Source organism: Polypterus senegalus, chromosome 3, assembly GCF_016835505.1.
Source record: "Polypterus senegalus isolate Bchr_013 chromosome 3, ASM1683550v1, whole genome shotgun sequence".
Taxonomy (NCBI): domain Eukaryota; kingdom Metazoa; phylum Chordata; class Cladistia; order Polypteriformes; family Polypteridae; genus Polypterus; species Polypterus senegalus.
The window spans coordinates 186,878,154-186,903,052 of NC_053156.1; the positions used below are offsets into that span (position 1 = coordinate 186,878,154).

A 24,899-nucleotide genomic window follows, 5' to 3' on the forward strand; every position below is an offset into this window, starting at 1 on the left:
GAAAGTATATATACAGAAACCTCATTGGGGCCTTATTCATGGAATCAGAGCCCGATTCATTTCTTGTAGTGGGAGGTCAGAGTCTAATATGGAAGCTTGTTTAATATATGCAGTAGTTAATATTGAAGATATTATGAATTATCAAAAAATAGGCCAGAAGAAAAATCCAAAATGTAATTATTTATTTCCTGTGGTTTATTATTAAGACATCCAGTTATTTTTAATGCAAGGAATGAATGCAAATAATTTATAGATAGGCCTAGTAACATAATTCCAAACTCATGCACACTGAATTTTAAACTCTGCTTTTTGTAATATTTCTGCGTAGTTTGAGTTATTAATACTTGGTTTATTGTATATCACATTGGGGTACAGATTCTCAAAAGATCAGAGATATGATTTGACGTTTTGTTTTCATTTAAAAACTACCTGCATAAGAAATGGGGAAGTCACCAATAGCTGGCAGGAAAAAGCATTCTGCAGCAATAAAGAATTAGATGGACAGGAAGGAGCTCAAGACTGAAGTAGAATATGTTTGTGGTCTATCAAATCCAAATTTTTGTTTCTCATCTCCTTAAGGAGATAATTAAATCTGCCCTAGGGATCTAATCCTGTCTCTGATATGTTGAGATTAACATGTTTTACCACATTAAGCACACCACACTTGCAAGAGCTAGTGACTGATGAAGCTGCAACAAGGTAAAGTTTATTAATAAACAAGGAAGTCACAATTTAATTTTAACCTCTACATTTTTTTCATGTGGGAAGAAACCCACACAGAATAAATATGCAGACTTCATTTGGATAGAAACATAAAATAGGTAATAATTCCATAAAAGGGAAAGTTCACATCAAAACATGACTCAAATGCCTAAATGACTTTAAATACATTTTATAAATCCCACAAAATTAAGCCCTAATAATGCAATTTTAAAATTATGAATGTTGCTGTGAAAATAAGTTTGCCAAAGCTTTCTTGGATTTCACAGTTTGTTTGTTTTGTATGTGTCTGTTAGTATTTGTGAGGATTAATTTTCTTCTTCTGCCATATGGGAATGCTAAGTGGACTAAACAATAGATTTGAAAGAAACATTGTTTGGTAAAAATAAAAATTCTGTAAACTTAACATAATGTTTCATTGATCTGACTAGTATGTTGCCATTACTAATTGCTTCATTTTTCTATTTGTCAGAAAGCCTTTAAATACCAGCACAATAAATTTATTTTGTCATCTTTTGAAGATATGTCATAATCTGTTAGGTAAATGGCCTTTCACACAACATCAGAAAAAGGTGCTAAAACACAGCAGTTATACACACATAGATTCTCAGATAGTTTAGGGATTATTGTAAAGGAGCAACAAACCATAACTGTTGTGTTTTCAATAAAGTAAAAAATGGGTATACGCTATATTTAAACATATTCTAGAAAAAACACTCTGATCCTGGAGTTCTGCCAACTTGTATTATTAATCTTTTGCTAAATGTTTTGTACACATTTGTTCTATTGTCACTGCTCAAATTAGAAATTGGATAACTTTTACCATTCACAGCAACTAAAGGGTTTAGTGCAAATCCTTTTGAAACTATTGCATATTTCACTAGATAGAAGAAATCAATCAAAGTCAGGGATTACTGTATGTATGATAAATGTACAAAGCATCTCATGTTCTACAGCATTACCTTGACAAATTGCTGCATTGTTCTCTTTTAAGTATAGCTAACTGGTAAAAATTTGAATAAGCTATAAAGGGAACGACAAATGAAATTATTAAGTTAAACTTCTCTGAAAATGTGAACCTTATTACTTATGATAATACTGTGCTCTTCTAATGTTAATATGATTAATGAGATATCTTGCATTATCACTTTATCTTTAGATGTAAAGTTGAAACAGTTAGATGTCAACATATATTCTTTATAGCTTTATACTTTATATCCTAGTTTTGTTCATATGTAGATTATATGTCATTCTTGTCATTAAAAAAAAACAACATACAAATACTGTAATTCCATAGATTTTATGAGACTGTTTACTGATTAGTAAAATAAAATTTACTTTTTTGTTAACATTTTGTGTTCACTGCTTCCTATGGAATTTATGAAATAGTAATGCTTTTCGAAAACCTCAAATATGGATCTCATAGCATATAATATTTGTATCAACTTATTGGCTGCAGACAGTCTGGAGAGGGTACCTAAATGCCCAAATTTGGAGGATTCTTTTAACATTTCAAATAAAGCTATATTGTTTGTCTACAATGAATTTACTAGCATTAAGAACTAACATTACTTCCTCACACGAATAACAATAACATAATACCAACAACAAAAAAAGGCAACAAATAACAACAGCCATTAGAATGCTACCTATATAATTAATATACATGGAAGAACATGTATTTATAACTATGAGTAGTGGTTCAGTACACTTATGAGATGTACTGTTTGTCAGAATGGAATAGGGTGAAAAATTGACTCTACTGCATGGCATGGGTCTTTCACAATATTATTTCTCTTTTTATTACAGGTTGTGTTGTGCAGGTCCTAAATGGAATGTAGTGCTTTGTGGTCCACAGCTGTGCATGTGTCATATTAATTAGCCAGTAAATTTGGATGGCAATGTGCACCTATAAAAGCCTGTGAGCTTACTGCAAATTGAGAAACTCAGGTTTTAACTTCTCAGGGGTAAAGGTGTTTTTGAGTATTCTCATCTATACTTGATAGAGCTCACACTTTATTTTCCTTATCTTTCTATGTAAATGGATGTTCCCACTTGATCTTAAAAAAATGAATAATTAATGTATTGATTAACACAAGGAATACAGAAATATAAGTACATATATACTGTATGGACCACTCATATATTGACATAAAAAAGGGACACAAAACAAATAAGCATGTAACACATACGAGGTTAGCTGTCCTTGGTGGTTCAGAGGTTTTCAGAAGTTTTTGATTTTTCAAGATTTTTCATTTTTTGTTTCATTTTTGGAATTTTGCCTACCCTTCCTTGAATAAACCATTTTATAGTACAACTCCTTTAAGGGTGATGTATGATACAGTGAAGTTTTGTGTGTATTTGTTCCAGGTTCAAGTATTAAGGAGCCTGTTTAGCAATTTGCCTATTAATAGAAAATTAAAATTCAGTCACTTCCATTCTTGACTTAAATGGTATTACATTGAATTTTCAGATCTTGTTGTCCTCAATTTCTAACCATGGATTTAATGAAGAAAGTATTTTAGCATTCAATATAATTATTCTGTTCAGGTGACTGTGTAAAGCAAGCTTTTGTAATCTAGATAAAAAGCCCTGTATGATCAAATCAAGATTCTGTTCATAGTATCAAGATTCTTCATTCACTTAGATGAGTCATTCTGAGTAGGCAAAATATTCTTAGGACACATACTGTAAATCAATCTAGAACCATCTTATCCTTTAGGAATAGGTTAGAATGGTTATAATAATCCCACAAATAATTAATATACCGAACAAAATGACAGCTTTATGTATACTTTTAAATTAACCTTTAACGCCCTGTAGAAAATATTTTACCCAGAAACTTTAGACAAACAACAATTCAAGTACGCCACTCAGAAATTTAAAAATCTGCACAAATAGTAATGTGCCTGTTGTTAGTATTGAAAGAATGAGGGTATTGTACAAATATTAGGTTTTTTTTTAATACTAATCAGTTCAAATGTAAAGTGAAAAAGTAAAAAATATTATATTTATGTCCTGAAACACACCCGAACATGTTAGTGTTCAACAGAAAAAAAGCAGACAACTGTAGACAACTGTCAGCAAAAAGGAATTTGTTTACCTATGAGCTTCAAAGAGAATATATATATTTAATGCACTCAGTTTGTATGGAAATTTGGATTTGGTGCACATTTACTCAAGCAGCAATTAAATGCTATTTTTATTAAAGTTGTAAAGCCTATACATAACATTGAGGCATCTCTGCTATCATCTACTAGAAAATAAACAATCTATGCTAAAAAGATTGGATGGTTATGATTTTCTAGAATTTTGCTTCCAAGGATTCAACAGTGATCTTTGCCCCTGTCACAGTTACTTTGCTTTCTTTGTTTTTGATTAGGACAGATATTTTAAATGTTTAAAAAAAATTTAAAAGATTAACATGCCTCCATTTACCTTGAAATATCTTTATAAACATTGTATTCTTTACTAATATTTAAGTCTGTTGTCTCGGTACTGGATACTCAGTTCTGTTTATTATTAATCATGGTTTAAAGATACATATATATTTATTGAATACTTCATTTTTATATGTATCTTTATTTTGCTAGATAGACACAAAAAGGTAAAAAACGCCTGTCACTCAAATCAATGATCCTTTTTGCCATTAAAACAATTAATTTAAATAATGTCAGTTGTATAAGACCCTGATTTTCTGTTTGTGGTTGTTTTATGCAAATTCTGTGGTTTTGTGACGAAACTGTACAAGTGTGACTCAGGGTAGGTATACAGAAATGTGCTCCGTTCTGTGCCTGATGCTACAGAAATGTCATTACATAACCTTTGGATTAAGTCCATAAAAAGGTGAGTAAATGCGTAATTTGATCTTTAAATTACCTATTCACACTAACTTTCAATAGGACTAATGTCTTTGTAGGTTAAACCAAATAAATCTTTGCAGGGTGCTAAAATGTTGATCCACATCTTTTAACAAGACAAACTACATGCTATACAAAATAATACAACCAGGGTATTAACATATTAACACATAGTATGAAGTCATACCATATTGAACTATTCTGACATTTCATCTTTAATATTCTGACTTCTTTAACATTGAATTTAAAATTCACTTTAATTTGATTTTATCATAGTTCTTCTGGGTCTGTGCATGTGGCAGCTCTCTGTCCTTTCTTTCCTTTTTTTAACAATTATTAATGCTATAAAGTTTACGAATTATTAATTCTAATTATGTCAGCGCATACCTGGGCATTGGCTTGCTTTAACTCTCTTTTAGACAAGATGTGTACTTAAGAGATTTCACGTGGTGAGCATAAAGGATCTGAAGGCTTCCTCATGTCTCCAAGAATATAAGAGACTTTAAGAATATAAGCTATGATATATTTTAAATATTCTCATTCTCAGCTGGTGGCACTGTGATCACTGCCCCTAAGGAGCTCTTTTTCACCTTTTGAGATGAGTTGCTTGTCCGAGGATGGAAAGGGCCAAGATCCAGATTGAGGATAAAAGTAAGGTGGAAGGGTATCAGTACTGACCTGAATGTATATAATGAGGAAAGTTTGATTTATTTTAAATAAGTTCAATGAACTGTCACATCTCATGACAAATGAGAGCTAATTTAGGTTTAGCATAGAAGCGGCTTAAACTTCTTATTTTAGATGCTATTTAATGGTGGTTCTTTTTCATCCAAACTTTGCATTAGAATTTATTACTATGTGTATTTTTGGTTTTTACTTTTTTTCATTCTTTCATGTAAAGTTGTAAACCTGGCCTGTCCTAAACTCCTTGTACCCCCTACTCTGAACAATCCCCAATTAACCCACTCATATGTTCCCCTAAAATATTTGTGTCCATATGGTTCAAATATAACCTGTTGTGCAAAATCAGGTCCCATTTATTACAAAGGAAGTCAAAACACCCCATAAAGGTATACCCTTCTCTTCTACATATTACCCTTCTAATCTCCTCAGTCTTACCTTGACTGGTACACGACACAGGCTGAACTTCAGAGAAGGCTTCCTTGTTACTTATGTATGCCATTTGTTCCAACATAGACAATGACAAGTGGATCCACCCCCACTATAACCAAGAGCATATCCACCCTTCCAAGGGTGTCTCCCACCAGTGCACCTGGAAGGCGACACTGTGTAAGACTGTCTGTCTCTGGTTCAAATCTACATTTCACTTAACTATAATGATTGTGTCCCCTCGTCACAGTCTCTCTCTTTCTGGGGACTGGTCTTGAGGTGATCAGTTGAGGCTCCTCATACTTTCGTACCACCTTAGACTTTTCAGAGATTCCGCCCAGTTCTGCAATGACCTGAAAATGATTTGACACTTCCAGATCTTGAGTTGATGTCCCTGGACGGTGTTCATCTTTTGCCTTGTGTCTTGTGACTGTTAACTCACTAATCTCAACCCATCTGATCTGGAGTTTTCTCCTGCGCCACCTTAGAGGTGTACACTATCTCTCTAAAGGATACCTAGGCCTGGTCCACCTTACAGCTCTGGCCATCCAACTCATTATCTAGTTCAGTGACTCTAAACTCGAGGTTCTGGATCAGCTGGCATCTGTTGCAGACATACCCTTCAAGAATGACTGATTCTTCCCACCCATTCTCCAAAACATCCAACAGGACTTACATTGCCCTGGCCTAATTTCTTTTAATTTGGCTTTAATTTACTGAACTGCTCAACTCTATTTATAAAATTTGATTTAACTTAAATTATTAAAATGAATAACTGCAGTAGTTCTTTAATCTATCAATACCTTCTGGCCCCTTAAGCTCCTGTAATACTCACCCCCTTGACTGTCTGCTGTGTGTCTTTGTTTGGATTGAAGTTGTTAAGGCCTAATTTTTCCCTGTTTTACTAACTTTGCACCTTTCTTATTTCTTCCTTAATTTAAAGTTCTACTTATACCATTTGTATTCCTTCCCATTAATGAATGCTTGTATTAACATTTCTGACTGCAAAGAACTACTCTGTCAAATAAAACTTTTTCCACATTACTTCCTTCTTACTAAGAAAACTTGCTTACTGAATATCAGCCACTAATTATTTACTTTTTCACTTGTCTGTTTCTTTTACCACTGAACCTCTCTTGTAACTGCTTTCAAGTCAGCCACCTACTTGTACTTAAATATGTTCTTCCTAAAGAATGAATAGGTATGCCCTAGCTTTCTACAGGTGCTAACGCTTTAATATACAGTATATGGTGCTCTAACCAATTATTTTTTATTTGCCTTACCTTCTTCCCACTACAGAATTGCTGTTACTTTTAACTATTCATCGCTACAACAGCAGTTATTTAATTACATATTTGTTGGTTTCCATGACTACTTTTTGCGATTTCTGCTCTGCCTCACCTTGACTTGGCAATGCTAGTTTTTAATACAGATAGCAAGTAACTTTTCTACATGCTTCTTCACACTCTACTTCCTTTGCTCTTGTGCAGATAATAAACAAATGAAGGAAAGCTTTAAATATTCCCATTCACCTACTTAGAGGCTTTTAGAAACAAAATTTGTATTTAATTAACTTTCACACAGCAGCAAAACAAAACACTTGGCACTTCTTCCAGTTCCACTCGCAAGGATAATGTCAGCATGTCAGTACATCTCCTTCTATCTCAGTGAACCTTTGATTAGGTTGGATGGTTAGATAACATTTAAATGATGGATTTTTTAACAGTCAATAATAGGTTGATTTTTATCACAGTGTAAATTGTAAATGAGATCAAGTTCATCCTTTTTGTGCACATAATTTGATGTGGTGGAGTAAAATTGTTTCAGTAAGGCTGTTCTATTTGGATGCTTATATATCCTGCTTCACAAGTTGAAAGCTATTGTGTTGATTCACTCTACAAGTAGCAATAGTTGCACAGGTTTCGGTTTTTTATGATGATTTCCAATTAAAAATATAAGTTAATGCCAATGTGCTAAGATGCATAATAACACATTTGCAGAGCATGCAGTATGTGGGAGGATTATGTCCTTTGCTGGCTATAAGTTTAATATACTGTAAGTGTGTAGGGCTATTATTGTGTACAGAGTAATTCCTATTTGTATGTGCCAATAAACATGCAACAATTTACCAAGCTCCAATAGCATGATGAGTGAGTATATTATCCTTATCTTGAAACTTCTGCCTTCCTAAAAAAAAAATCTCAGAATATAGTTGACAAAATTATCTACCATTATCCATCCATCCATTATCCAACCCGCTATATTCTAACACAGGGTCATGGGGGTCTGCTGGAGCCAATCCCAGCCAACACAGGGCACAAGGCAGGAACAAATCCCGGGCAGGGTGACAGCCCACCGCAGGGCACACATACACACACACCCCAATCACACACTAGGGACAATTTAGGATGGGCAATGCACCTAATCTGCATGTCTTTGGGCTGTGGGAGGAAACCCACACAGACACTGGGAGAACATGCAAACTCCACTCAGGGAGGACCCGGGAAGTGAACCCAGGTCTCCTTACTGTGAGACAGCAGTGCTACCACTGGTGTACCATTATGCTTCATCAATTAATTATAATTAATTAATTATATTAAGCTTAATTGAAAAGTTGTTGACACTAAGCTGTATTATTGCTTTAAACTATACATTGAAAAGTGGACAAAGAAAATATTGTACTGAGGAATGCTAGTAAATTGTATAATTTTATTGCAATACATATTTTAATAATTATTTTCAAAATTTTGTATTTGTTTCTTTTTCTTAAACCAGGTTATTTCAATACAGGGTCATGAGAGCTAGAGACAATACATGTAGCATCAGGTGAAAGGCAACAACTCATGTTATAAATTAGGGGATCACACTTTTCCTAAATTGGCGTAGATTTTGCAGTGATCAGTCCTGCTGAACTGCACTTGTAGTAATTAAGGCAAAAAGAACTTCTAATAATACATGTCCATTTTGTGGGTTGAAGTCAAAATTGATGGAATAAGTTAATATATAGTAAATAAAAATAAAATTTAAGGGGTAACAATCTGTTTACCAGTATTACTCTTACTTTCAAATAAATATAAAGTAAAAATGTTAAATGAATTTGTTTAAATAGTGTATGTGATCAGCTTCAATTTGAAAACTTAGCGTTTAATCACTCTAAAACCATGTGTCATGAATCATCAGCTTTAAAACAGTTTTTGCTGTTGATTTAAAATTCTGGTTAAAAAAAATAAAATGAAGTCACATAAATGTTTCAAAAGATGTGGAATGAGTAATAAATCAAAGCACGGTTATCATGTGCACTGAGAATTGCCAGGTTTACATTCTGTTGTGTGTCTGTGTGTGTATGTTTGTGTGTGCGTTCGTGTGTGGGTGTGTGTGTGTGTGTATATATATATATACTGTATATACACAAAGCCTGAAGAGGAGTGGAGGGAGAACGACTGGCGGCAGAAGGGACTGAATGGTGTTAGGGATGCTGCATTGTGCTTATGGCTATTATCGACTGGTGAGAAAACTGTAAATAAACATGTGGTGTGTGGCAAACTTGTCTCCTGCCTGTCTGTGAGTGGGTGAGGGTGGCGGTGCTCCCCCTAGTGGCTTACAATATATGCATGCATGAGTCTCTTCCTTGCACCCGAAAGATGAGGGTGAGTCTAAGGATTTCAGGAAAATCAGCTTTATTCAACTTGAAACAGGCACAGCAAGGTTATTTATTGTAGCGGGAACTACCTCTCTCCAATACACAGACACACCAGATGGGAAGGACTGGGGCCAGGTCAGTGGCCAACTTATAGTGCTCCCCGCATCACCCATCAGGCAACCGAAGCGTTGTGCAAGGAGGTGGTGACCTTGCGGTTGCTCCTGTGGAGCGGTGAACCTGCAGTAGCCAAGGCGACAGGCAAACAACCCTTGCAGAGGGTCTCAAAAAATGTAAAAAAATATCTCTCTCTTTCTCTCATATATATATATATATATATATATATATATATATATATATATATATATATATATATACACACACACACACACACACAGTGCTGGATTAACCATATAATCAAAGAAAGCACATGCTTAGGGCATCAAGGGTAAAGGGGGCACCACAAAAATTTTTCATGGCCGAATTTATCACATCAATTATTAAATTAATTAAATTTATAGCCATTTTCAAAATTTTATGAAAAATGAATAATGCCTCCGTATGGCGCCTTACACAGTGCATTCTGCATACTGGTGCCATCTATGATGGGGAATTCCCATTTCATGGTGATTCCCTTAAACGTCATGCTATGTCAAAATATTGTGAAAATAATTTGATTCAAAACAATATGCTTTTATATTTTTAAATAATAGTTCATTTAAAAATATTATCATGTAATTGTTGTTTTTCGTGAATTATCTGTTATTTAACTTAAAATAAATTTATAGTGCGTAGAAAGCGTTATTTTCTGTTTTAAACAAAAACAAAAAATCTTCCCAGTTTGAGGAAAAAAATATTCTGGTAAGTCTATTTAATTCTATTCTTGGATATTTTTAAATTCATTTACATTATGTAAAAGTGAAAATCATACAGCTGATTACTATTAGATAAAATTGTTTATAACTTTTTTACTAATAAAAATTTAACAAAACTTTCACAAAATATTCTTCAAATCTTGTACTAAGAATATGTGTAAATAGATTTGCTAAATTGATATATAAGCCATAAATAAATTAAATAATCAAAATGGTAAATCTACGGTTTTCATGTCAAAATGAAAACCATACATTTAAAAAAAACCTTTAAAGTCGACCCAGACGTTTAAATTTGTACAATTTCGGAAGCCATTTTCTCTTCAAGTAATGATAAAAACGTGATCAGATCTTTATCGAAAAGCAGTGCCTCACAAAATAAATTTTTAAATCAATTTTGGGGTTAAAGTCAATTTCTACAGGTTTTGGCAGGAGATTGGATAATTTGTAGTCCAGAGATAAATTTCATATCAGCACCTTTTACATAATTGTTGACAAACTTGAAACTGAGATGAAAAGGAGAGAAGAGATATACACAGAAATAGCTGAGAGATTTTTCTTGTCTAAGTGATCTGCCATATGTCACTTCGTCATCTACTAAAATTGAAAAGTATTCTAAGTACTGTGAAAAGCTGATTGATGCTTACCCAGAGGACTTCAACAGTAATTTCTCAGCTGAACTTAAGCAGTTTCACTTATATGTGTGCCATAGGTTCAGTGCAACAGAAAATGTAAAACAAGATATTTATACACAGTTGTGGTTGAAAGTTTGTGAACCCTTTAGAATTTTCTATATTTCTGCATAAATATGACCTAAAACATCATCAGATTTTCATTCAAGTCCTAAAAGCAGATAAAGAGAAACCAGTTAAACAAATGAGACAAAAATATTATACTTGGTCATTTATTTATTGAGGAAAATGATTGATTATTACACACTAGCCGAAGCCCACTGTAGCATATGGCGGTGTAAGAATAGGAATGGAAAATGGTGAAAAAGGAATTCAGAAATCAAGAAGAAATAAATACTTCTTGAAAGACGGAGGTGTGAATAGGTGTTTTGGTTGTGACGACAGATAATGAGTAGAAAGATCTAACCTTAGAAAAAGCCACATACAACTGACCGTGGCTGAAGACTGGTTGTGAGAATTATTGTGAAGAGTAAACAGCATGTGGGATATCAGGTCTGTGCTCCAGTCTTTGGGTATCTGACAGTGCACGTAGAATTTCCGAACAAGCAGGATTACATGTGAAAATCTATACTAATAAAAGGCAAAGCCCTCACTCACTCACTCACTCACTCACTCACTCATCACTAATTCTCCAACTTCCTGTGTAGATAGAAGGCTGAAATTTGGAAACTTACAAAAGTTAAGCAGGTTTCATTTCGAAATTCTGCACGTAACGGTCATGACGGACGATAACAGTCGACAACATCCGCCATGTTGAACTTTCTTATTTACAGCCCCATCTTCACGAAATTTGGTAGGCGGCTTCCCTGTGCTAACCGAAACTGATGTACATACTTATTTCGATGGTATGACGCCACTGTCGGCCGCCATATTGAACTTTCCAACGTCACTAATTCTCCAACTTCCCATGTAGGTAGAAGGCTGAAATTTGGCATGCTCATTCCTTACAGCTTACTTATAGAAGTTAAGCAGGTTTCATTTAGAAATTCTACACGTAACAGTCATAACGGTCGACAACGTCCTCCATGTTGAAGTTTCTTATTTATGGCCCCATCTTCACAAAATTTGGTAGGTGCGCTACCCAAACCAATGCACGTACTTATTTCGGTGGTATGATGCCACTGTCAGCTGCCATATTGAACTTTTCAACGGTCTTATGGGCCCATCTTCAAGAAATTTGGTATGTGGGTTCCCAACGCTAACTGAATCCTACTTACGTACATATATACGTCCATAGCCTGCAGCTCGGTCACCGTGTGAGGCGGCGTTGGGTCCCCCATCCCAACGCCTCCCACGTTGTTGGCTGCCTGCCTATATAAGGCCATCCGTCGCTCCGGTCTCTACATTCCCTTCCTTGCTTCGCCACGGGATTCACATCTCTCTGCTGATAACTACAGCCTTTTTATTTAATCCATGGCTTCTCCGCTGTTTTATTGTTCGTTTATTACGATTATAGTTATTGTTTAGGTATTTTACACATACTTTACATTGTTCAGGTACCCATTTCCATTATCATTCCAACCGTACCCCCATTCACATGTCTATCTAGGTGATCACCATCGATCAAAGAACTGTCAGTTACCGAGTGGTTTCCATGCCCGGAGATGGCGCCTGCCTTTTCCATTCTCTGTGTTACATATTGTACGGCCATATCAGCCTCACTCTTGATATAACCGGAGGAACATTGTGTCTTATGTATTGAATGACTGGGACAGGTTCAAGGTGTGGACTGATGATGGTACAGGAGATAATTATACTACACAGGAGCACTATAAGAGTGAAATGCTTAAGCTAAGCCCTTCACCTATGGTTCTGCATGTGAGTTGATGGCTGCCGCTGAATTGTTCGGTTGTCGCTTTCAAGTGTAACGAAATGGCCAAATATTTTACAGCTTTCGACAACCGCCATTGCCTCTTAAACATCTTGGACTCACAGGTGACGATTTCAGTAGTGGACACTTTGATGTTTATGAATGTTTAAACTCTCAAAAGCTGAATGTGAAGTTATTGATGAAACCGGTTGTATGCTTACAACGCTTGACAGAAGCCGAATGTCACTTCAACACAAGTCCTACAAATACTGTCGTAATTGAAACAAACCATGAAACTCAAACCAATTATGACAGCAGCAATCCAAACTGTGAGATTTGAAACAAGATTACTTTTCACATGGCCAACTGTACGTTGCATGCTCAAGAGTAAGTTCAGCGCACAGCTTGGTCATATTACAACCGGAGGGCCGAACTCACAATGTGGTATACAAAGAGATCCTTAACAAATAATTATTGGTATATTTTCCCTCAGTTTAAAAAGGTTTAATTTTCTTCTTAATAAAAATTTTAAGGCAGTACTTCGCTGCTGCGAAGCGCGGGTATTTTGCTAGTGATAAATAAATGAAGCTGTCCGAATTTACATATTATGGCCATGGCATCCTGCTAGTTTTGTTGCATGTATATTGGACTTCCTGGAAATGTGGACGGTAATATGATCATTTTGCCTACACGTATGTTTTTATTTTCAGCGTTTGCTTGCAGCGTGTCTGACAGTCCTTTGTATTGTTCCACACGCAAATCTTGTTGATCTAATTTGAGATAGTTAAGACGTGCGTCGCATCTACGACGTACTGTTGGAATATTTCGCCGCTGGAGTGCAAAATACTAAATATATTCCTCATTGCTAATCTGTACGTGTAAAATTGGCATTGAGTAAGCTTTCTTCGCTTGGTGGTTCTTTTATCTGGAACATGTTGTAAATCTTTGTGCCAGCCAATGTCTCCATAAGGTAAGGTGATCATCCGTCCCTGTTTTCTGGGGACAGTCCCCTTTTTAGGACAACTGTCCCCACTCAGAAACATGTCCCCGTCTTGTCACCAGTTTAAGATTTCATCCCTGGTTTCAGCTGGTTCACTTTTTTGATGGTATCTCATCACCACGATAATTTGAACTCAGCGTGTATGCACGGTGTTTTGACAGAGGTTATGCTTTACCACATCCTGCAACTTTGGCGAGAAATCACTTTGGCGAGAAAGCTTTCGCTTTGTACTCTAGTGTTTAGAGTCCCTACTCGTGATCTGTAAATCCTATGCTCCTCAAGCCCCGCCAACCCAACCATGTCCCCGGATTGGCCCAAAAAATTCTGGTCACCCTATAAGGGAATAAAAGTGGGTAAACCAAAGGATTGCAATTCATATTGAGAGTGGAAATCTGCCTACAGGAGTTGCCTATGGAACAGATGCAAATGTCCCTTTCGGCAGGTGGTTTGCCATCTTCTCCGACGAAAATCGCTGCAACATTGGTGTGACATGTCAGGGCATTGTAGGGTCATAAATTCTGCCTAGGGTTTTCCTCGAAAAGCATTCGTACAGCTGCTGTTGGATTGTACTCAGCGATTTCATGCATGTGTTTGTATGATTTAGTGAAGGGTTTGTTGGTTCTGAGCATGGAATCTAGCTGGAGAAGTAAATTTTCGCTGCATGTAGAGTTTGCTTTATTTTGTAAGCGTACTGCAGATGCTTGGCGAGAAATGCTGTGTCGCCTGTGTGTGGGTGAGAGTTAGAGTTGGTGGGCGGGGCTCTGTCATGCATATCCCATGACGCAGTAGGAGGGTTACAGTTGGCGGGCGGGGCTCAGTTGAGCATATCCCATGGTCTTAGAGTTGGCGGGTGGGACTCAGTGAGTTGGCGGGCGTGGTTCTATCTTACTTGCGCTCACTGTCGTGTGCCCTTAGTGAATTATATATATAGATTTTTGAGTGGCAAAAGTATGTGAACCTCTAGGATTAGCAATTAGTTTGAAGGTGACATTAGTCAGGTGTTTTCAATCAATGGGAAGACAATCAGGTGTGAGTGGGCACCCTGTATTATTTAAAGAACAGGGATCTATCAAAGTCTGCTCTTCACAACACATGTTTGTGGAAATGTATCACGGTACGAACAAAGGAGATTTCTCAGAACCTCAGAAAAAGAGTTGCTGATGCTCATCAGGCTGGAAAAGGTTACAAAACCATCTCTAAAGAGTTTGGACTCCACCAATCCACAATCAGACAGATTGTGTACAAATGGAGGAAATTCAAGACCATTGTTACCCTTCCCAGGTGTGGTTGACCAACAAAGATCACTCCAAGAGCAAGGCGTGTAATAGTTGGCTAGGTCACAAAGGACCCCAGGGAAACTTCTAAGCAACTGAAGGCCTCTCTCACATTGGCTAATGTTCATGTTCATGAGTCCACCATCAGGAGAACACTGAACAACAATGGTGTGCATGGCAGGGTTCCAAAGAGAACACCACTGCTCTCCAAAAAAAACATTGCTGTTCGTCTGCAGTTTGCTAAAAATCACGTGGACAAACCAAAATGCTATTAGAAGAATGTTTTGTGGATGGATGAGACCAAAATAGAACTTTTTGGTAAGTCAGTGTATTCAGGAGGGGGGGGGTATTGGTTGTAAAGTTTTATTTATTATGAGCATGTTCTTCTTAAGTTTGCATATGCTGGGTTTATATCCAAATGTCTGTTGATGGCGTTCTCGTTTGATAGCCAAGATTCAGCCAGCTCTTGGCATTTTTAGTACTGGCCTTAAATCTTACTTGTACATTGTACCAGTTAAATGTATGTCCTATTGATTTAGTATGCATATTGATCAGTGATCTTGAGTCCTTTCTTCTGACGGCGTTGCGATGTTCATGTATATGTGTTGCGATTCTTTTTGATGTTTGTCCTATGTGTGCCGCTGGGCAAGAACTGCATGGAATGCTATAAACTGTGTTTCGTGTTTCCGGTGTCGATTTCTTGTTTTTTAGCATTAAAGAGGATATATATATATATAGAGATATATATATATATATATATATATATATATATATATATATATATATATATATATATATATATATATATATATATATATATATATATATATAGAGATATATATAGTATATATATATATATATAGATATATACAGTATATATATATATATATAGATATATATATATATATATATTTCCACCAGTAATGCAGGGTTTAAAAGCCTAATTTCTCATTACCTGGTGACTAATTGACAGAGTACACTGAGGTTTATTGTGCATTATCATCCAAGCTATTTAAAAGACAAGTGCTTCAAAATGCTTCAAAGTAGATTTAATTTTCAAAGTAGAAGAGTCAGCATTCTTCTATAATTTTGAAGGCCAATTACAACAACTTTAAAAGGAGATCTATTGATTGAAAAAGTAAAAATTTAATTTGCCTGAAGTAATTCATGAACACGCTGCTGAAAAGGTTTTGCTGGTTTCTTTTGGTCTGGGGTAAACAGCATGAAATAGACATATTGCTGAAAAGCAGAAAATGTAATAATGAGAAATAAAGTGCATAAATAATTAGAAAAGAGAATATACAAAGACCAGGCTTCGCTACAGTGGTTTTGTGTGTGAAATCCCTGTATATATCAACCTAATTTTGGGGTACAGTAATGTTGAGCAGAATTTACTTCCTTATTACATGAAGTGTTAATATTTTAACACAAAGATTTTGCTGTTTGTTTCTCAGTAATGTATTACAAAGGTGTCAGGAAGATTATGTTTATTGTCAATTTAAAACAATTTACATATTTCAGTCATATATAGAGGAAAAAAACAAAGGATAGACACATGCAAGTTAGGAAATTACACAATGACATACACAAAGTATAATAATAATACATTTTATTTATATAGCGCCTTTCCCATGCGCAAGGCACTTACAGAATATAAGAAAGAACGACAGGGTATACAGTATATAGCATTGTACAAACCAAATAAATAAAGAAAGAAGATTAAGACAGTAAATTCAGAGAAAAGACTAACAGACAACATAATTAATGGTCTAACACACACACATACAGGTTACATGAGCATCTTGACAGAGAGGTAAACCGAGAACAGGGTAATAAAGTCAAGTAGAGCTAAAATCCTTCCTGAACAGTTGAGTTTTGAGTTGTTTTTAAAAGAATTCATGGAGTCAGCTGACCTGATTAATTTCAGTAGGTCATTCCATAGTCTGGGTGCTATACAACTGAAGGCCCCATTACCCAAGGAGTGTAGATTAGTGTGGGGAAAAACAAGATTGCCTTGAATCAGGGAACCTTAGTGGTCAGACAGGCACATAGTGATGGTGAAGGTAACTGATGTAGTTTGGTGTGAGGTTATTTAAGACTTTGTAGGTTATCAGTAGGATTTTATATTTGATTCTGTAAGACACAGGGAACCAGTGAAAGCAGAGCAGGATGGGTGTGATGTGCTTGCTGCTGCTGATTCAAGTAAGGACTCTTGCAGCTGATTTTTGAATAAGCTGGAGCTGTGATATAAGATTAAAAGGTGCACCTGCCAGCAGCGAGTTACAATAATAAAGTAAGAAAGTTTCTTAATGTGATTTACGTGGGCCGAATAAGAGAGGGAGGAATCAAAAATGACACCAAGATTTTTTGCAGTAGAGGCAGGTCTGATGAGATCACCGCCAAGATGGACTGGGAAGGAGCTCATTTTATTAAGTTGCATTTTAGTCCCAATTTGCTGGAGTTCAGTTTTGTTGCAATTTAATTTTAAAGAGTTCCGCTCCATCCAGGTTTTAATTTCACTAAGGCAGGTTGTGAGCTGAGAAAGCTCTGATGAAATTCCACTTTTAACATTGAAGTAGAGTTGAGTATCATCTGCATAAAAATGATAGCCCATTCCATAACTACGAATAATATTTCCAAGGGGAAGCATATAAATACAGAAAAGAAGAGGGCCGAGGACATAGCCCTGAGGAACTCCTTGTGTAACTGGCGCCGAGCTGGATCTGTTGTTGCCAAGACTAACAAACTCTTGCCTATTGGATTTGAACCAGTGGAGGGCAGTGCCAAAGATACCCAGCATGTTCTCCATTCTCGACAGTAGAATGTAATGTCTGACAGTGTCAACATTTGCACTGAGGTCTAATAGAATTAATATGCTGTATAAGCCCTAAAGCCTTAAGCACATGTCCACTCCATGCATTAGTGATTTCTCTTCTGAACAACTGCAATGCTCTTCTTAGATGTTGCACAAAAAAACTTTAATTTACATAAGGTTTAGATTGTTTCTGCTAGAATCTATCTATTTAGCTTAAAAGGTAGTACTGTATTAATTTTATAACTCTGGTACCTTGGCCTGCAAGAGTATTCATTTGCATTTCCATGTTCTCTTAAGTACACCAGCCCTTTCAATGTAAATAACTGTTAATCAGTATTCATGGAACATAAACTCATGGCAGAAGGACAATGAACACTATTAAATATTTATATGAATTTAAACATTGGATGCTAGAAAAAACTAGATATGTCAGTATGAGTACATCGTAAATAGCAAACCTGCTTTATTTCTTAACTTACAAGAGTCTCAAAAAATGTCAAGAATGACCACCACCAAAATCCATCACCATGTTTTCTTAAAAAGAGTATGCTCAAACTATCCTGTGTCACTAATAATCTGTTTAGTTTTACCTTTAGCCTGTTTGGGACATGGTACACTTGTTCATGACATATCTGCTTCTGTGTTCAGAAAAGTAATTTTATCTTCAAAGCTAATGTTATTATGCAGGATATTTTTAAACCTCCCATTTTAAATGTACCTATAGAAAATATTAATAGAAAACGGAGAATTTTAACAATACAGAATACAACGTACAGTTTGTAAGATTCATTTTAACATTTTCTCTTGCTAATAGAAAATGGACTATGTCCATTATGATCGTTAGCAAATTCTACATTGAATTACTAGTGCTTAATATTCTAAGTTACCAGAGGGATGTATCATGGGCAGGAACAACAGAAGGGGCATATTGCCAAGCTCTGAGAAAGATGAAAAAATCTTAAGTAACTGTTGATGTACTGAGCAGAAGAAGCAATAATGTCTTGAATATAAGTAGAGAAACTTCTTTCAAAAGCTTTATTTTTTTAGATAGTTTTAGATAATGTGATTGCTGTTGAGTGATCTAAAGCAAGTTTAGAACACATTTAATCTGTGTCATTATAAGTTTGTGATTGCATATGTTTGTATTTAAGGAAATAGTAGAGGTAAATATAAATCCCTTATCACCCAAGTGAGGTGGATACAGCATATGTTGGCCAGATTTGTCTTGCTTCATTGTTTTTAGCTACTATACTATAGGGCCCTTCGGCATCAGAAATTGCCTCAGAGGAAAAAAAGGATTGCCATTACTACTCCTTTGTTATCATATTTTGAATTCAATTACCTGTTTAACACATCTGCCCTATCAACCAGGATTGGTCTTTAATGTTTAAATAGGTATTCTGTAACAAAACTTATTTGACTTCACTGAGCAAGATGTGATAACAGTGTTTATTTTTTTTTAACCATTAAATGTTTTCTTTGACATTGACCTAGTTTTACTAGCATGTAATTGTTGTTTTAATATTTCACTTTATCTATCCACCTGTATTTCTATTTTCCAATCCTCTTAAGCCAATTAAGAGTTGCCCATTTCGCATTTTATGTTATGATGTTTACTAGACAGAATAATATCTCTTTTGTTTGTTACAATAATACTGTTTTATGAAAATAAATGAAATATCCTAATTTCTTACTTTTTTCAGGCTTATTGGAACTTTTCGAATGGTATTACAGAAAGTAGTAGAAGAAGGACAGCTGGAAGTATCAGATACATTAATAGATGACAATAACAGTGCGATTCGGGTAAGAATGATAATTTTTATATAAAGGTTAGAGATTCTGCATTCTACTTAGTTTTTAATTATTTTTTTTACAAGTATTTCTTTATTTCTGAGAATTAATGAGAAGCTAAAGTCGGCATTGTAGAGTCTCCTTCGTGTTGACCTTAATTTCATATGTGTGTTTAATCAAGTGTGACAGAGGGGAATGACCCAGTGGTGTGAAACAGACTGAGCCAATTTGACTATGTCTGTTTTCCACCTTATTTCAGTGTATTTAAATTTGGAGTGTTATTGTAATCATATGTATATTAACAGTTTATATCATTATGTGCCATAAAGCATTTCTATAGTTAATCTGGCTTAATCCATTGGGACACTACAGTTGGAGCCTGTCCTAGGGGTGCTGGATGCGAAGCTAGTTGGAGCCCCTGACAGGTGCCATTTGCAGGGCCCACTCACACAAGCTGCAACTCATGCAAGGACCAGTCATGTGATTGCCAACTAAACTGACCTGAAACTCTTTAGGGATGTGGGGTTTACTGCCAAGAGTACAGCCCACACACATACATGGGCAGAATGAGAAAAGTCAACACAGATATGTTGATATACTTACTGATAAAAATGAAAAAATCAAAATTCTGTACTGTAATGTGATAACAGTACTGCCAGTTTCCTCCGAAAATGTTTGTAATTACTACCTTTCAAAATGAACAAGTTCTGGGGATATTGGTCCTCAATCTGCATATAGTGGTCAATGTACATCTTGATAGGTAGTAAAAATACTATTGTTTAATAAGAGAAATTTGGTATGTACCATTGTTTTATCCGAATGCCATGTTGACAATGAAGCAGCAACAGTATATAATTTACCTCTGGGTAAAAAAAGTAAGCATTGTCAAAGATTCCTAATTGCTGCCTGCTTCTTTAATGCTTTTGGCACCATATCTCTGTGCCTACACCCTGTAGCTGTACCTGGCCCAGGTTCTCCTAGGCCTGAGTCCAGTAACAAATGTTAGCATGCTGTTTCATGTAATTGCACCCCACTCCATCTTTTGTTTCCTGTGTTAACAACTAATGATGCCAGGTAGGCTGCAGCCTCCTACAATTCTCTGTTGCAGTCAGTTGGTTCAGAAAATGAATGAATAAATAAAAAATAAGTTTTAGGAAAACTATAACAGTGTGTCATAACTTATTTCTGTAGCAGTTGCAGGTTCTCATGGACATTTAGTCGCTTAGTTAGAAGGTTATATTTGCAATAATTAGACTGCTTAATTGTTAAGGACACAAAGTGACAAAGTGGTTAGTGCTATTGCTTCACAGTTACATAGTTCTGGGTTTCAATTGCAGCTCAGACAAACTCTGTGTGGAGTTCACATTTTCCCCATATCTGGAATTTTCTATGAGTACAGCAATATTCCTTATGCCTCCTAAGACTGTTAAAAATTAACACTTCATGAGTGAGTGTGGAAGTGGAAGTGTGTGTGCATATGCTGTATGTGTGAAAGTGCTTCATGAATGACAAGCATTCCAGTTCTGGGCTGGCTTATGCTGGCACTTCCTGCCTGGTAGACTCCTCCTTTCCAGCAAAGTAGAGAATGAAAGGATTGGGTTATTTTTTCATTTATTAAGTAATTGCATGTTATTGTATTGATTTTGAGAATATACAGTGGGTACGGAAAGTATTTAGACCCCCTTCAATCTTTCACTCTTTATTATATTGCAGCCATTTGCTAAAATCATTTAAATAAATTTTTCCCTCATTAATGTACACACAGCACCCCATATTGACAGACAAAAAAAAGAATTTTTGAAATTGTTGCAGATTTATTAAAAAAAGAAAAGCTGAAATATCACATGGTCCTAAGTATTCAGACCCTTTGCTCAGTATTTAGTGGAAGCACCCTTTTGAGCTAATACAGCCATGAGTCTTCTTGGGAAAGATGCAACAAGTTTTTCACACCTGGATTTGGGGATCCTCTGCCATTCATCCTTGCAGATCCTCTCCAGTTCTGTCAGGTTGGATGGTAAACCTTGGTGGACAGCCATTTTTAGGTCTCTCCAGAGATGCTCAATTGGGTTTAAGTCAGGGCTGTGGCTGGGCCATTCAAGAACAGTCACAGAGTTGTTGTGAAGCCACTTCTTCGTTATTTTAGCTGTGTGCTTAGGGTCATTGTCTTGTTGGAAGGTAAACCTTCGGCCCAGTCTGAGGTCCTTAGCACTCTGGAGAAGGTTTTTGTCCAGGATATCCCTGTACTTGGCCGCATTCATCTTTCCCTCGATTGCAACCAGTCGTCCTGTCGCTGCAGCTGAAAAATACCCCCACAGCATGATGCTGCCACCACCATACTTTACTGTGGGGACTGTATTGGACAAGTGATGAGCAGTGCCTGGTTGTCTCCACACATACCGCTTAGAATTAAGGCCAAAAAGTTCTATCTTGGTCTCATCAGACCAGAGAATCTTATTTCTCACCATCTCAGAGTCCTTCAGGTGTCTTTTAGCAAACTCCGATAGAACTTTTTGGCCTTAATTCTAAGTGGTATGTGTGGAGACAACCAGGCACTGCTCATCACTTGTCCAATACAGTCCCCACAGTGAAGCATGGCGGTGGCAGCATCATGCTGTGGGGGGTGTTTTTCAGTTGCAGGAAAATTAAGTTATTAGGAAAATAACAAAGGAGTGGCTTCACAACAACTCTGTGACTGTTCTTGAATGGCCCAGCCAGAGCCCTGACTTAAACTCAATTGAGCATCTCTGGAGAGACCTAAAAATGGCTGTCCACCAACGTTTACCATTCAACCTGACAGAACTGGAGAGGATCTGCAAGGAGGAATGGCAGAGGATCCCCAAATCCAGGTGTGAAAAACTTGTTGCATCTTTCCCAAGAAGACTCATGGCTGTATTAGCTCAAAAGGGTGCTTCTACTAAATAATGAGCAAAGGGTCTGAATACTTAGGACCATGTGATATTTCAGTTTTTCTTTTTTAATAAATCTGCAACAATTTCAAAAATTCTTTTTTGTCTGTCAATATGGGGTGCTGTGTGTACATTAATGAGGGAAAAAATAATTTAAATGATTTTAGCAAATGGCTGCAATATAATAAAGAGTGAAAAATTTAAGGGGGTCTGAATACTTTCCGTACCCACTGTATATTTTATCAGTGTACTTGTACTGCTTTATCCTAATTAGGGTCACAGAGAAGCTGGAGCATAACCCAGCAAGCATAGGGTGCAAGGCAGGAACAAACAAAATACTACACACTCACACAAAAGGGCAATTTAGTGTTTCCAGTCCACTTAACCTGCATGTCCTTAGACCGTGGGAGGAAATTGGAGCACCCAGAGGAAACCCATGCTGATACAAGGAGAACCTGAAAAATGTACATAGGGAGGACCCAGAGAACACTGTCCTCCTTACTGTAAGACTGCAGCACAACCACCACACTTCCATGCTCTTGGTTAGCAGTTGTTCTAAAATTAACCTTTTACAGAATGTTTTCATGGTTGCATAGAAAAAAACAAGTGATTTTAGTTGTTTATCTGCAGCAAAGATATTCATTTTCTCCTAATTTAGTACAGCTTACTTGGCTCAAAACAGCTGTTTGATATGCAATAGCTTGGGGTTATATGTGATCAATTGAAATTATGTTGCTGTTTCTTTTGGTGGTCTCCGTGGTGCTAAAGAGATTGTTGTTGTCAAGCAGAATGTGAAAATAGGAATAACTACAGTCAGATTGTAGCATTTGTAAACAATAAATCAAACATTTGGATATTAGTTCATTTTCTATCTCTATAAACTGAAGTAAACCCAAGATAGGAGTGCCAGTGTAAGACAAGCAGTTTGTGTTAGTTAGGCAATTCCTTGGTCTCATAAACAACATAATTTTGATCTAAATGGCATACTGTAGGCAAAACAAAACCTCAGCTAAACTCTTGGAAGCCAATAAGCCAATGATAAATTAGTTGTTATAAGTCTGTTCAGAAGGCTGTAGAGTGTGCTGTATCAGGGGATTGGCAGCACTACTGCAATCTTAATTGCAGTGGAGAGTTTTGAGTCTCTTGACAGTTGTCTTAAATCATTAGGCGATTCTCTTTCTGATTGCACACACATGATTCTGTGTCCCTTTAGATTTCTTTATTAAGGGTGTTCTTTTGGTGATCTCGCTTCTATTATTTCTATTTGCTGTATATGTCCTTTTGAGATTTCTACAGTATTGTACTTTTGTATCTTTCAGTGAATTATTCCTTAATTAAAATGAGCCAAGGTGTATTTAGTTAAATAAATCTATTTCAGTATCATTGGCAGTGGATTCAGAAACTATTGAGACCCCTTTACTTTTTTCACATTTTGCTATGTGACAGCCTTTTGACAAAATCATTTAAATTCATTTTCACCCACATAAAGGAAAACATAATAGGCAATGACGAAGCAAAAACATAATTTTATCATTTTTTTGCAAATGTATTAAAAATAAAAAAAATGAAATATTACATTGGCACTAGTATTCAGATCCTTTACTCAAACTTTGTTTAAGCACCTTTGGCAGCAATTACAGCCTGAAGTCTTCTTAAGTATGACACAACAAGCTTTGCACACCCAGATTTGAGGATTTTCTGCCATTCTTCTCTAAAGATTCCCTTGAGCACTGTCAGCAGACAGCTATTTGCAGATCTATCCAGAGATGTTTAATAGGGTTCAAGTCTGGGTTCTGGCTGGGCAACTCAGGAACATTCCCAGAGTTCTCCATAAGGTACTCCTGTGCTGTGTTTAATTTGTGCTTAGACTTAATGTCCTTTTGGAAGCTGGAACTTTTGGCCTAGTCTGAAGTACAGAGTGCTCTGGAGCAACACTCTGCATCTGCATTCAGTAAACAGCACTGTACAAAATACTGTACTGTATAAGATGTATTGTTTTCAGTAAGGATACATCTGTTCTTTGCTCTGTTCAGGTTTCCCTTAACCCTGTCTAATCTCCCATCCTGCCACTGAAAATAACCACGCTACATGATGCTGCCACCATGGTGGAATGGTATTGCACATATTAAGAAAAGTCCCTGATTTCCTAAAGAAATGATGCTAAGTTAGACCAGAGAACATTGTTTCTCACAATCTGAGTCCAAAAGGTGCCATTTTTGCAAATTCCAAATGGGTTATTATGTGTCTTATACTAAGTAGAGGCTTTTGTCTGGCCACACTCTTTCAAAAAGCCCAGAATGGTGGAATGTTGCAGTGACGGTTGTCCTTCTGGAAGTTTCTCCCATCTCTACACAGGGTCTCTGGGGCTGAGCCAGAGTGACAAACTGTTTCTTGGCCACCTTACTTACCTTG

The 24,899-nt window shown here is 36.3% G+C and overlaps 1 protein-coding gene across 8 annotated transcripts in view; it reads left to right on the forward strand.

Moving 5' to 3' along the window:
* Positions 1–24,899, forward strand: part of otofa (otoferlin a) — a 565,861-nt gene that overhangs the window by 272,479 nt on the left and 268,483 nt on the right. For all 8 annotated transcript variants that reach the window (XM_039748301.1, XM_039748300.1, XM_039748302.1 and 5 more), the window contains exon 4: positions 19,494–19,593. In XM_039748301.1, the coding sequence (XP_039604235.1) occupies positions 19,494–19,593 (100 nt within the window). The remainder of the gene's footprint in view (positions 1–19,493; positions 19,594–24,899) is intronic.